General features: G+C 25.3%; 1 protein-coding gene across 9 annotated transcripts in view; it reads right to left on the reverse strand.

The window, feature by feature from the left end:
• LOC119682122 (RNA-binding protein Nova-1) overlaps positions 1-14,691 on the reverse strand; it is a 70,340-nt gene that overhangs the window by 37,435 nt on the left and 18,214 nt on the right. For 3 of the 9 annotated variants that reach the window (XM_038095485.1, XM_038095486.1, XM_038095487.1), the window contains one exon: positions 3,969-4,776. The exons of 3 other annotated variants lie outside the window; for them this stretch is intronic. In XM_038095485.1, coding sequence (XP_037951413.1) covers positions 3,969-4,086 — 118 coding nt within the window. In that variant the 5' untranslated portion in view covers positions 4,087-4,776. Of the gene's footprint in view, positions 1-3,968; positions 4,777-14,075; positions 14,228-14,691 lie in introns of those variants that run through there. 3 more of the 9 variants (XM_038095484.1, XM_038095488.1, XM_038095475.1) reach the window with 3 other exon arrangements.

Raw genomic sequence — 14,691 nt, forward strand, 5'->3', positions numbered from 1 at the left:
TAGGACGAAAAAGGACCCAAGTAGTTTCGTGGTCTACTTCAACTAATCCTTCACTTCAGTGGGGCCACTTGTTGGACAGTGCGCTGTCCCAACCTCCCACCATATATATTTTATTCAAATATAAATATGAATGACCAGACAGTTTGAAGAGATGAAGTTAAAATTTTACTATATAGAATTATAACACTAAATTTTATAGTTAAATTAAGTAGTGATGAAAATTAGTTAGCATTGATCAGAAGTTGTAAAAGATATACATAAAATGCGATCTAAGATATTAATAATGTATACATAAGAGATTGTGTATCCCTCAACATTATACCTATGTATACAATTTGATTTTAAAAATAGTTAGTGTATCTTCATTAAGGAAATACTATCTCTAAACAGAGCAGACCACTGTGAGATAACGGAGAATCATAAATCTGTTGTATATATCCCATGACGAAATCTCCACATGCTTAGTAAACCTTTGTCTAAGAATAAATATTGTAATTTCTAAATAATAATTTTCTTTACTATTAATAAAGAAACACATGATATCTTAGTAACAAGTGAAGAAAACAAATAAAATTTTATACTACATTCTGGAATTATATTTGGTCGCGCTTAATTTTTAATGTGAGCAATATATAAGAATATTTTAATAATTAGTTTTAACAAATATGATTGTTTTTAATCAATAAAGTTATCCTTTATTAACCAATAACTCGATATGACTTGCAATGGCTGCAATGATTACATTCATGAATAAAATCAAAAACTTTTTCAATTCAGAAGTGCTTTTATAAACTCACTTTGGACCACATATTTTACTGCCTACTTTTATTGCATTCTCGTCTGATTCAGCGCATTCTTAGACAAGATAAATGCTTCCATTTAATTTTTGAGAACGAAATTTGAGTACGTTACGTACATGAATCACATTAAATCACAGCCAGTATGCAAATGGTTATTAATAATTTAATAAATGAAAAAATCTTAATTATATATTTTAACACTTTTTTTTTTGAAAAATATTAAATATGTCAAGTTCTTTTAAAAGCGTTAATGTTATATGTGCGTGAATGTTTCAATTTTTTTTATTGACTTGATTTGATAACCTTTATAGCAAAAAATATGCTATATACGTTGGATATTACATATATATTATTATTACATTATTTATTTAATAATATACGAGAATAATTTAAATTTGAAAAAATTAAAAAGAATAAATCAAAGAATAATATGATGTCGATATAAACATTGCCGTAGCTTATAGAACGATATAAACTAAATTTAAATTTAACAGTTGAATCTTATTAAATATTATAAAATAATAATAAAATAATTAATAAATTATACAAATTTATTAATTTCTGTAATTCGTAGTAATTTTTAGGGTGAATCATTCCTTTTATTATCTAAACATTTTAATATATAAATTATTATTATTTCAGCAAGTATTCTACAGCAAGTATTCTAATGGTACAAAAATCCCAATTATTCGAAACTTAAGTAAACTTTTTACTTTAAGTATTTCACGTCTGAAACCACTCTATTCGAAAGAATGGGATTAATCCCAAAAAATTTTAGAGATTTCTTTTCTTATTCCTTCTAATGTATATTACACAGAACCCGTTCCTTATTTAATTTTAACAAAAACGGCTCAAGTTCAGTTTCACCAGACTTAGTAAACTGATGGATAAAACATATATATTTGATATCTGTTCTTTATGATCGAGTACAGACGGTTACACATAGAAGAAGATATTAAGGCAATCTACTTTAATGCTTATTGGAAAATGCTTATTGGAAAATAGTATATAATCTCTGCTCTTTATGATCGACTAGGAAGGACTGCACATGGAAAAGATATTAAGACAATTAATATTGTTAATCATATTGTTATATATGACATTTACGAGTATTGAACAAAGGACAATTTCTGTAAAAGATTATTTGTATTTACTATTGCACTGAACTAGTTTCAATTATTAATCTATTATATTACTTAAAAAAATCGTAATCCTTTCAATTAGAATTACAGTATCCACAAAATTTACTGTGTACATTTAATAGAACATATGGTACTAGTACATAAAAATTTCAACTTCGCCATTTAAAATTGCAAATTTAAAAACATTTTCATTAATTAGAAATATTTAATTATACAATGCAGAAAAAAGCATATTTGATTTAAAATACAAAAATAGTGATAGGGAAAATTGGTACCAACTTTTTACAAACAGCAATAACCTAAACTTAAACTTCGACTGTCCTTAAACTGAGAACTTGTAATATCAGTAAAAGTAAAAAAAACTATAACCGAAAACTAAACCGGCGAACAATTACAGATAATGTGTTCAGTATAAAAAAATGATACAATGGCATTTAAACTGCAAGAATGCAAATGTTATGTCGTTATTGTGGATCTACAATTAAGGGTATACATATACGATATTTAACCAAAGACGGAAAGGATGTATGGCACGAGTATATACAATGTGTATACTTCAATTATTGGTATATAATACAGTGAATAATACAATTACTTATACTTGTGCACTATCGTGCTGATGTAAATGCTTGTAGCTCGGTGCTCGGTGCTGGGTGCCGATGTAAGTGGGAAAATTTCCAAAAATAGGTCAAAATTTGGATATAAATCTCACAATTTTAGTTAGTAACTTATATTGGAATGTCCTTCGATGTTTCGATGTTTCGCTTTGCAAGTGAGTATTCAAATTTGTATGCATGTGTGTGTGTGCTTGAGTTGTACATGTGTGAGTCTGGGAAATGGTTAGTGGATTTCATGCCAAAAAAAACCAAAAACACAAAAAAAAATGCCGGAAAATGTAGAAAACAATTTAACGCAGTCAAAATTTTAACAAAAAAAAAAAAGGAAACCCATATATATGTAATTATGTTCTTTCAAAGTTAAAATTTTATAATTTTCCTGTAGAAACTGTTCTATGTAGTATATGTAGATATTTTCTTCACAAAGTAATTATTTTTTATAAATTCTCTTTGTGAAGTTAAAATGATTTATGTGTAACATTTGAAGACTAGCATAATACTAAGTATTATTAAGTCAAATGGTGATAGCCTTGCCAGTGTAATAAGAAAAACCGTTTTTAAAATTAAGTATATATTTATTTCAACATTAAATATATTTATATAGATATTTTCGACAGAAATATTTTTTCAATTTTATTCTGTAATTTTTCGTAGAATTTTTTACTGATTATTTTCTATTCTTTGAGCACTGAGTGCATGCGTTAGTGTAATGAAAAAGTTTACTTCATTATTGAAATTAATTCAATTTAATGAGCAATGCATATACGATATGACATTTTCAATGTATGATTTAAATATTTTAATAAATCAAGTGAAAGATAATTAATTTTTAAATAAGTAAACAATAATAATTAAATATTTTAAAATAACCTTTGGTGAAAATTGAAATTTTTTAGCCTAAATTTAAAATTCATTCTAAAATGAAACTTAACTTTTTATGTGTTTATACACTATTTAATTGTACCTAAATTTAACTTTACATGTTGAAATTAATTTTTAGCCACCGCTCATAAAAGCAACTGAAATTTAATATTTATCAATTAAAAGCACAGTTTTATAAGTAGATTGGCTATTTTTATTCTATATTTCGCTTAATCATGCCAAAAACTAAAAAATTACATTATATGGTATTTTATTAAACAAAAAGACAACTTTAATGAAGCGCGATTAAAAACAAAATTTAATATGTCGATCATTATGTATAAAGTTTAACAATAAGATAACAAGAGAGAGTTTGATTGATACTGATATTCTTAAGCTCGCGAACTGACTGATTTAGATAACGATTAGTTTTGATATAGAGCAAAACAGATAAATAGAGTAACAGAGCAAGAGAGGGAAAGAGAGAGATAGAGAGAGAGAAGTAGAAAAGAAGAGTATTAGTATGATAGCAGTTATTCAAAACTTACCAGAACTAAAGTGTGAGCGTTTTGACTGTTCATTTTCCGGATCGGAATCAAGTGGCCTTTTTCTAGAGTCACCCATTTCAGGACTTGGACAAGTTTCCATGGCGGCATCTTCAGCCATTTTTAGCTCGGTTTTGATTTTCGTTTTGTTTATTTTTAAAAATGAAATCGCGTCAATTTTGAATGTTAGAGCTTAGCTCTGTCAACTTCTTAATAAAATCTTCTGTAGTCAACTGTTGAATTAGTTAAGAGGCTTGTCCTCTTAACTTTATTTTTTGTATCTCTAGTTTTGCTCAAATATTGATGAAGCGAAAGAACCTCTTTGTTCTTAACTGATAAGCAAAATGAAAGTAACTACTCTTTCCTGCAGATGATGCGTTACAATGTATTTGTATATTATATATTTATGTATTATATATCTGTATATATATAATGTAAGCTTTAGATGATGACGTTGTGGAAGAACGAACGATCAAACGCCTTATATATATATATATGCGAATATATGTTTTATCGATTCTTAAGTGCTCTGATTCTTTTTATAATCAGTTCTTACTGTTCCACAGTTGATGATGATGATTTTTGGTTACTTGCTTAGTGGCTGTTAATTATTTGCCTTGCTTGTTTGCTTTTATTACTGTTCTTTTCTATATAGAATTTGTTTTCTTTATTCTTTTATTTTTGGTATGTTCGATTTGGATAATTTTTCTAGATTATCGAATCTTAAAGATATTTTTCTGAATTTTTGTTTTTGTGTGATTTCGACGCTGAAAGCAATGCAACACGCAACGTTATGAGATGCTTTTTAGTCCTTTTTGGTGGTTGGTGGTTTGGTGGATTTGAATGTGCGATAATATTTTTAATTATTGTTTATATTTTATTTATGAAAAAAAAGAAAAAAGAAAAAAAATTTATGAGAAAATGCAGCAATACAATAAATAAATACAACAACAACATTTATAAATATTATAAAAATATTATTTAAAAACATTTATTAAATAATTTAAGATTATTTTTTTTTTTTGATTTTGATATTGATATTGATATTGTTTTTTACAATGAGCAGAAATTTTAACGAAACTTTGTTAAAATTATTTTTATATGATATTAATTTGATATTTTATATGATATTGTTTAACATAAATACATAATATGCGTGAGTGTGTATAGTAAAAGAGATAGAGGTATAGAGATATTAACTTTAAAATATAGTTTCATAATGTTTAGTTGATGATATATATGATAGATTATACGACATTAATATGGCAATGAGAGCAATATGTATGATCCTACAATATTTATACAAAGGTCGAAGGACAATTAGAAATTTATTTCAAAAATATTTCAGTTTACTTAAATCCATTTTTGAATATTATTTTCTTCATTTTGATCTATATACTATATCAAATTTTATTTTAAAAAATTACTTTTAAAATTACTTCCAATCACTTATTCTCTCTACTCATTTAATATTACTGTTATGTAATATTTTCTTTTAATAAATAGTCGACTTATGAGTAGTTATGTAAAAAAGTTAAAAATAAGTCCTTTTATTGAAAGCCACAAATAAATTAAGTCAAGATATATTAGTTTATTTATAATAATATTGGAATCTTTTAATTGTTGTCTTTTTTACTTTTATTTGATAAAGGAATGTATTCTTCAAAAAAATTACATTATAAATATTGATCATTTTGAATTGAATATAATCATTAAATTTCATTTTATAAATTTTAACTAGATATATCTTCATTTATGATCCAAAATATTAAAATGAATTGTCTAAAGATATAAATTTTAAGATATATTTTATAAAAAACAAATAACCTACAAGATTCATTCCATTCCGCAATAACACTTGCTTTGTGAACAAATGCTTAAATAAGAACTTAATAATAAGTTTTTAATAATCCCATTATATACATCATTTAGAAGTTTATTTATTTTATTAAAATTTTATTTATTTTAGTTTATTTTTTATTGTATAAAAGAATAATTTCATTATTTCAATACTAGTTTTTTAGTTTGCCAAGAACTTCGATTGTCTAGATATGTTTTTTGTACCTTCCAGAAAAAGTTTCATTTTATCATTTAGGCTTCAACGTTAGAATTTCGCTTATCTACGTTCTTGATTATAGATACATTAAAGAAATAAGATTTGATATAAATTATGCAGAATAGATTCTGATTTTGAACTTGTAGTGAGGTATGGGTTTGGGATTACGTGTGCAGTTAAATATAATAAATTATTTTTTATATATATTACTTTATAGCATACGAATATTACTTGTAAGATTTTGTAAATTTACAAGCACAGACGATTTTACAAAATATTGTACATTTGCGCTGAACATCAGTAAATGACCATAAAATGGTCAGCCTTTTTAATACTCACTCATACAACTATAACAGAATTCGGTAATCAGAGAAATTAGTTGCTTATTTTAGGTATGACCAAAAGTGGCAGGAATATATTAGGACTCATTAGTTGACCTTCCTTAATAAGTTGGAGGAGATCGTTAAAATACGACTACAAACAAGTAGAACGGTGCATCTATTTAAAATATAATAAATGACGTATAAAAAAAAAGAGCAAATTGTAGTACTGTATAGACGTAAAAGATGTAAGGATGTATTTGCATCCGACTCCATAGACAACTTATGGGCCAGTTGCATGTCCCTACGATTACATTGATTAGAAGTCCAAACTGTAGTGCTATATAGGCATAAAAGATATAAGGATGTATTTGGATCCGACTCCATAAACAACTTATGAGTCAGTTGCATTTCCCTACGGTTATTTTGATAAGAAGTTGTTCTGTTAGTGATTTACTATTCTACACAATACATGTTTCTTCGATAAATGTATTCCTTAATGTATTCAAAAGTTATCCGCATCACTTGAACGATTGCATTTTCTTTAAAAATTATTCGAAGATTACGACCATCAAAGAAGGGTATTCCAAGCTTCTTGCTGACAGTGGATATCAAATTATCAATAAATTTGATTAAATGAGAATACGTGAAATTATGCATAAGGTTAACCTAGTAGCAATTCCAATTGCAGTACGATTTAAAATTTTTTTTAAAAAAGAAGAATTATTGTATGGGTTTCGACTACCCTTTAATATGGGTACTTAAGAGAAAAGTCTTTTTTTATAAATTTTTATCCTATTAGAATATTATTTATTTTTTATCGAACTAAAGAGATTTTATACTAAATAATAATAATACATTATTTACTTTCTTTTATCACTTAATAATGTAATTATTCATTTCATATATATACTTTACAATATATAGTGTATAAAAAATGATTATTTAAAATATGTTTGATTAATTAAATATTAATCAATTTATAAATTTACTATAATATTAATCAAATATTATCTGGCAGTAAATTAGTATTTTTAATTATTCTTAAAGTACAGAAAACATATGGGGATTTTTATATTAACTATTATTTATTAATATAAATTATTTATTAAAAATGACCGTAAAATTTCCGAAATTTTAAAAAACAACTGCGCACTTTACTAATATGTAAAGTTTCTAGTAAGATAACTTTTAGGGAACATTCTGAGATTCATTACAAAAAATTCATCTTCATTATCATCGTTATAATGTCGCCGTCTCAGTTCATAAAAAAAATTTATTTATTTTAAAATGGAATTAATTATACAAATAATTTTGATTTCTTTATGTTAAAAATTTGTTTTATTATACAATAAAACAAAATGGCCTTGACCATTGTAGAAATAATAAAACTAATACAGATGAAAAGATACAAATGCAAAAGATACAGTCTCGTACTCACAAAACATCTATTTTATTTTTGTTTTTGTATTTGTGTTTCTGTTTCTATTTGTGTTTGTGTTTGTGTAAATCTTAGCACATTTTGCTTTTTTGTCACTTAAGTATTTTTATATTGGAACCTGTTGTTTCAATTTTAAATTTTACTAAAACCAGAAATTAATTATTATTAATTCTTTCTTTTTACGTTAGAAAATTAATTAACATCTCAGTATTTAGTATTTAGTATTTAGCATTTAGCATTTTTAAAAGCAAGCAAGAAAAATGTTTTCAATATTTCAGATAAAATATTTATTTATAAAATCACCACAACAACACAACTTTAGTTAAATTGAAATTGTGGATAATTTTTTACGAAACAAGTATATTGTATAATTTTTAGCCAAATAATTCTGTGAAAGTATGAGCAATATGGACTAAAATTAAAAATGTGGACAAAAATGGTGGGACTTAAATAAAATTTTATTAAAAAAAAAAATACATACTTTATGTATGAAGCAAAGATACTACACTAAAAAACTGAGAAAAAATATTGTATAATAAGAAATATTTTACCAAACAATAAACAGAAAAGCATAAAAATTATTATAAATTAAAATGAAAGAAAAAATATCTTGGCAACACCAAGGGATAAATAGTTTACAAATGTATCTTGTAGAATGTAGCGAAACCAAATAAATAATAAGCCTGAAATAAAAAGCTTATTTGTCTGCCAAGAAAACAACAAATAACAAATAACAAATAACAAAGAACAAACAACAAAAACTACTGCAACTGCAATTGCAACTTGCTATTGGTGTTGACATGTGCCTAACTACAACAACAAAATTGATATGGAAGATACGAGGGAGCGACGAGGGAGATTGGTAATTCTAAAGAAATGCACATGTTATGACACATTTAGCCCACCTTGAATTAGTGCAAGACCCAAACGAACAAGAGCCAAAAAAACGAACAAAAACCGAAGAGATTCAAATTTCTACAGAATGTTAGCCCATTTAGCGCGTCCCTGAAATGAGTGAAATTCATTTTTTAGAACGCCGCAAAAATGTTGCAACTACAAATAAATTTATTTGCAGATTATAGATGTAGATATTTGTACATGAAAAGGGTAGGCGTAATTAAGCACGTTTGATTAATTGAAAATAAAAAAAGCAAATAATTTTTGAAATTAATTAAAAATATTTAATGCTCTATTTCAGATACTATATACTGTTCTATGAATTTTTAAAAATTTTTGAAATATTTCATATACTTATACATTATCTTACGCCAAGTATGAAAAATTACATGATTCGTTTACATGGCATGATATTGGAATGATATACGTATAGATGTACTTGTATATATATAGGTTTATATATTTACACCTGCAATATATGTAATTGCATATATATCACATTCTTATACTGAATAATAGCGAAAGAATAAAGATTGATATAAGCAAATCATATGCTAATCGTATGCTAAAAAATAAAAATTAAAATCTAAGTTTGAGAAAAATATTATTATGTATAGTAAATTTTATCTCTGAATAATATGATTGATTGTAACAAAATTTCCACATAAATAAATAAAAATATTTGAAAATAAGATGCGATATGATAACAAATAGTAAAAGTGAATGCTCTTCTTCATACATCATTTCAGTAACTGCTGTTTTTATGTATGCGGTTTGAGGTTATCCATTGAAAACTCAGCCTAAAATAAGGATGACATATGTCAGGATATCGACACTAACTGAAATAAGTTCATAAATGATCATATCAAAACAAGAATTTATGGTATATATAAAGTAACTATTATTATTATGTTGAGACTAGTTGAGTAACTGCGAGGTTTCTTTATAACCCCTCTCTACGCCTTAACTGGATTATTGTTTATCCATCAGACTAAGTTATGGTATTATAAAAGAAAAAGTAAACTGTGATTATAATTACACAAAACAATATATCTACATATCAAATTTACTTAGTAAATTATTAAATTTTACTTAGACATTACTTGAACTATGGTAAAAGTAAATTAAATAAGAATGAACATATTCAATTAATCGAGTGTCAAGTGTTTATAATGCAGAAAACCATTTCTTTCACGTAGGACTTAAAAGGACAAGTTCTCTGATAGTGAGATCAAGATTACTTTAGCATAAAGTAACTCTAAAAAGACTATGTCTCTTGAAATTTGTCGGCAATGGAAAGCTAAGAAGGAGAACTATTATCATTTGATATGAGATATTCCTCTCTATACTATCTATAATATTAAGATATAAAGCATGTTGATATATTTGAAAATCAGACGACAACCTGAAATAAATATTTTTTTTATATTTATTTAAATCTAAATACACAGATAGTTTCGCAATAAATCTATCAGTAGTCAATTAACTTGTATCTAATTTAACTTAACCTATATATTTCACAATCATTGAAATAATTATATAATTGTGGTATATAATTATATTTTTATTCAAAAATTTAAATAAAAACGAAACCTAACATTTTTTTTTAACCCTGAACCAAAATCAAAGGAGACTGAAAAGTGGTTATTATTCACATATAAAAATAAAAAGTGGAATTTAAACAATATTTGTTGGATGTAAACTAATGGAATGAAAGTTCAACTTTTTCATATGAACAAAAATTTGTTTGTGAAATTTTTGTACTCACTTTCATTTTAGGGCATAACATTTTTTTAAATATATATTTTTTAATAATTGTTTTAACTATTTATAAAAAATTAAGAGAAATGCATTAACTTTGGATTTATCAGTTTAAAATAAAATTAGTTTAAGTCAATTGCAATAATAATAAAATTAAAACTAAAATTTCACGGAACGTCTATAAATTATTTAATTCTTAATTTAAAACAGCAAGTGTAACTTTAAGATAAGTAATGTATTTACTGCCGTTTTTTTTTTTTAAACAAAAAAAAACTAGTCAGTACCAACAACAACTATACATTAATGTATAGCCTCAACCACATTTTAAAACCTCATTTACGTATATAAATTTTTTACACTTTACGAGCATTTTATGCACATATATTTTTATTATAAAATAAGTTGAAGAACTGTTATTTATAAAACTGCTTATCTCTTTTTACAAAATTTTCGTATCTCAGATACAAAAATAAGTTTCCATTATCAGTTTTTATCATACTATCTTAGCATATTGCACTCACTGCCCTCTTTATAAATAAAAATACATACATATAAATAAATCATTTTTAAGATATGAATACTTTTACTTATATACTGATACATAACAACCAATGTCATCTACATATATATATTTATATATAAATAAAAATAATATTTATAATAACTATACTCTTAAAAATAATAACAACAACAACAACAAAACTTATCTCAATAGAAAATTTTAAGATAAAAAATTTTTGATAAGGCTGTTCCTAATAAACATTGAAGCAAATTGAATTGCAAGAGACATATACCCCATAATTTTTAAAAACTTATTTAATAACACTCAAGTATTTCAAAATCAACTGAAATATGATTTTTCATTTGAAATAAAAATATAAATTTAAATTTCCCATAATTGCTTTTCCGAAAATTATTTAAGTTTTGATTTCTTAATGTTTAGAGAAGAATATCTATTGCTGGTACGTTTAATTACACTCTCAACATAGGCGACATCTTCGGTGGTGGTAATCCAATGATCTGTGCGGCGTAAATAAACGACTTGAAATCTGAAGCAAACTCATCAAACCAGCATAAAAACAAATATAAATTGTCAAGCAGTGTATTATTGATTTATGAATAAAACTTTAATTGATACTTTTGTGAAAACAATTATATATTTTATATAAGGGGACCTTCTCAAAGGTTTTCAATCAATCTTATGAAAATAAATATTTGAATTTGAAATAATAGGGAAACTCGAATGAGTTCTATAAATTTTTTTTATAATTCATTAAAAATATTATTTATTATAAAAAGAGAAGCCGGTACACCCGCAACCTTAAAAATCTAACATGTCAACTCTGAGAAGAAAATCTTAAACTAACCTAAACAAATTAAGACTTTTAATAAACTTCACAACATAATTCGATTACGATCCCACACCCCACACATTCGGTTCAAATAAAGCTTTTTTTCATATATTTTACTTATTTTGTTTTTAGTTTTTTACACTATTTCTATGGTTAGTAAGAAAAAAAATAAATATTAGTTATTAGCAATATTAACTTAACATTAACGCAGTCAAAAATAGTGAGTCAAAATATAGATCTTTGAAAATGATTTAAATTTAACTGAAAATTGAAAAAAAAATTTTGAAGTCTACAAAAAAGTCTAACAACCCCGAATACAATAACACCACTATTAAAATCAATAACAATGTTTGTTTGTTTGTAAACGACGATTCAATTTGTTGATATGTATTTGAATAAGTAATAAATATATATTATACATGAATACATTATATTTTATGAGAATAAATCTGAACATAAATACTCAAATCTAATCGTTTACATAATGATTTACATTTACATAATGAAATGAATTCCCCACAAAAAAACATAAGTTTATTACATAAAAAAAAGAAGCCCAAGAGAGATTAACTAGATTCTTATATTAATTATTAATCAATATAAAATCATCGTTATATGTTAATTAATCTCTAAATACTTTTCCTTTTCAAATTTATTTTGTTATCTTATAATAGGAATAAAAACAACTCCTTCTTCTTCCTCAATATTGCTATATAATAAATCGAATTTTGGTCATTTCCACTTCACCTCCATGTGTCGGTGTCCATCATTGACTAGAAGCAGATTTAAAACCTTTAGGTCCCTTTTCTTAGTGATCTGTCAGAGCTACTCGGTTGAGTCGTATGTACAACGCTATTCAGTGGCCATTATTTGACCTCAACTGAGTTCAACATTACCTAACCTATTTCAGCAAAAAAATTGTCGAAACTAGACCATTGATGAACAGAGGTAAATTATTTTTAATAAGGAAGGATTAAAATTAATGGCAATCCATTGATATATTATTTTTGAATGACTTCAGCTAACTCAAAGCAGAGGATGTAACAGGATGTAAGCAGGGACAAAACCGACATATAGCTATATGATGTAATAAACGATTACAGTTATGAGAAGTAGGCTAATTGTGCTGCAACTTTAACCACTATATCGGTTTGATCAAACGAACAGTGTCTGTAATCCACTATTGAGAATGTCAGTTAGATAGGCAATTGAAAAAATGGAAACCAATACATGTAAGTATATCGGTACGTAATATTAAATATATTATAGGTTATACTCATATTGATAAATTAGGTAACAACATTTCGAATTAATTAAGATTGAAATAATTAGGATATACCTATAGTTGCGTAACGGAACTTATTTTATTAAATAACAAACAATAACACGGAGTACATTTGATGGCAGATTGAACTTTTAAAAAATATTCTACATTAACTATTTATGTATATAACCGTATGGAAGTACACTGCGAGAAATTATAAAACTAATAAAATTTATATTTTTAATTACCATAAAAAAATGTTCAAAATAGTCAACACAATCACAAAAACAAAATGTTCAATTTTTTCTACTCAGAGAGGCATTAAGCATCAAAACTACAATGAATGGAAACTCAAATGAAAGCGAAACTACTTATTTTTTTTAATTTTTCTTATGCGATTTACCCCTACAATATCACCGTCTTTGTTGTATTCCTTACGACGTCATGAATATTGCTGATGAATCTCCTTATTTTATAAAGTGTGTTGTTGTAATTATCAAATAAATGAATAATTTGTAATTTTTCAAAATAAAGTTAAACAAATAGTTCTTCACGACATTATTAATAGCCTTTACAAGGGATTTTTTTAATTTTTGTAAAAATATAAAATTTATTATGTCAACTTCACTGCAAATAGCCTAAACATCATATATACATACATACATACGTATCTATGCATTTGGATTATCGCTTTAGAACTGACGAAAAAAACCCAACTTAATACTGTTACACTTTGAATAATCGCTATTCCAAGAACGTGGTAGCAATATTACTAATAAATAAATTCATATTTAATAGTTTATAAAGTTACTTTAATTATTTTACTGCAAATATAATCCATAAATTACAAACACTTGAAATTCTGCATTTTAGAACATTTCAAATATTGTCAAGACTGACTTAAATTATTTATTTTTATTCAAACACAAACCACAAAAATATATACAATTTTTATACACTAATATGTTATAATAAACAAATAATATTTAAAAAATTGCTTTTTGTGTATTTTTTTGTACCTATTTTATTGCATTTAAATAGTAACAGCCAGTTGTGCTTGTGCGATAATAATATTTATGTTTGAAAAATATTATCAATATTGTTTGAAACATGCGAAACGCAACACACTACTATCAAATACAAAATTCCAAAACGAACTAACTCGAATGTGTTTGAGAACTTCAATACAATTGGAACCAACACACATTTGCTTCGCACACACATCTCATACAAGTCTGGCCGCAGGAAAGAGAAAGCTTTATTATTGAGAAAACTAACCGTTAACCTGAGCAGGGTTGCAAAGTAAATATTTTGTGCTTTTATTTAAAAAAAAAATAATTTATATGATAAGTAACTAAACTTTTAAGATGACAATACTATTATTTTGTTTAGAGCTTTGAATTTAATATACAAACATATATAAAAACTAATAACTATTAGAAACAAATGATTAACTTCAAATACAAATGTTCTTTTCAACTTGTGTTTGAACAAGTTCTATTTATGAATTGTGTACATCATGTAAGTACATACGAAATTAGTAAATACGTTAAATAACCTTAAAATAAAGATTATAAAGGCAAAATTATATTCGATAAAATTATGTTATATAATAAATCATCAAATAAAGTATTT

The sequence above is a fragment of the Teleopsis dalmanni genome, chromosome 2 (assembly GCF_002237135.1).
Source record: "Teleopsis dalmanni isolate 2A chromosome 2, ASM223713v2, whole genome shotgun sequence".
Lineage (NCBI taxonomy): Eukaryota > Metazoa > Arthropoda > Insecta > Diptera > Diopsidae > Teleopsis > Teleopsis dalmanni.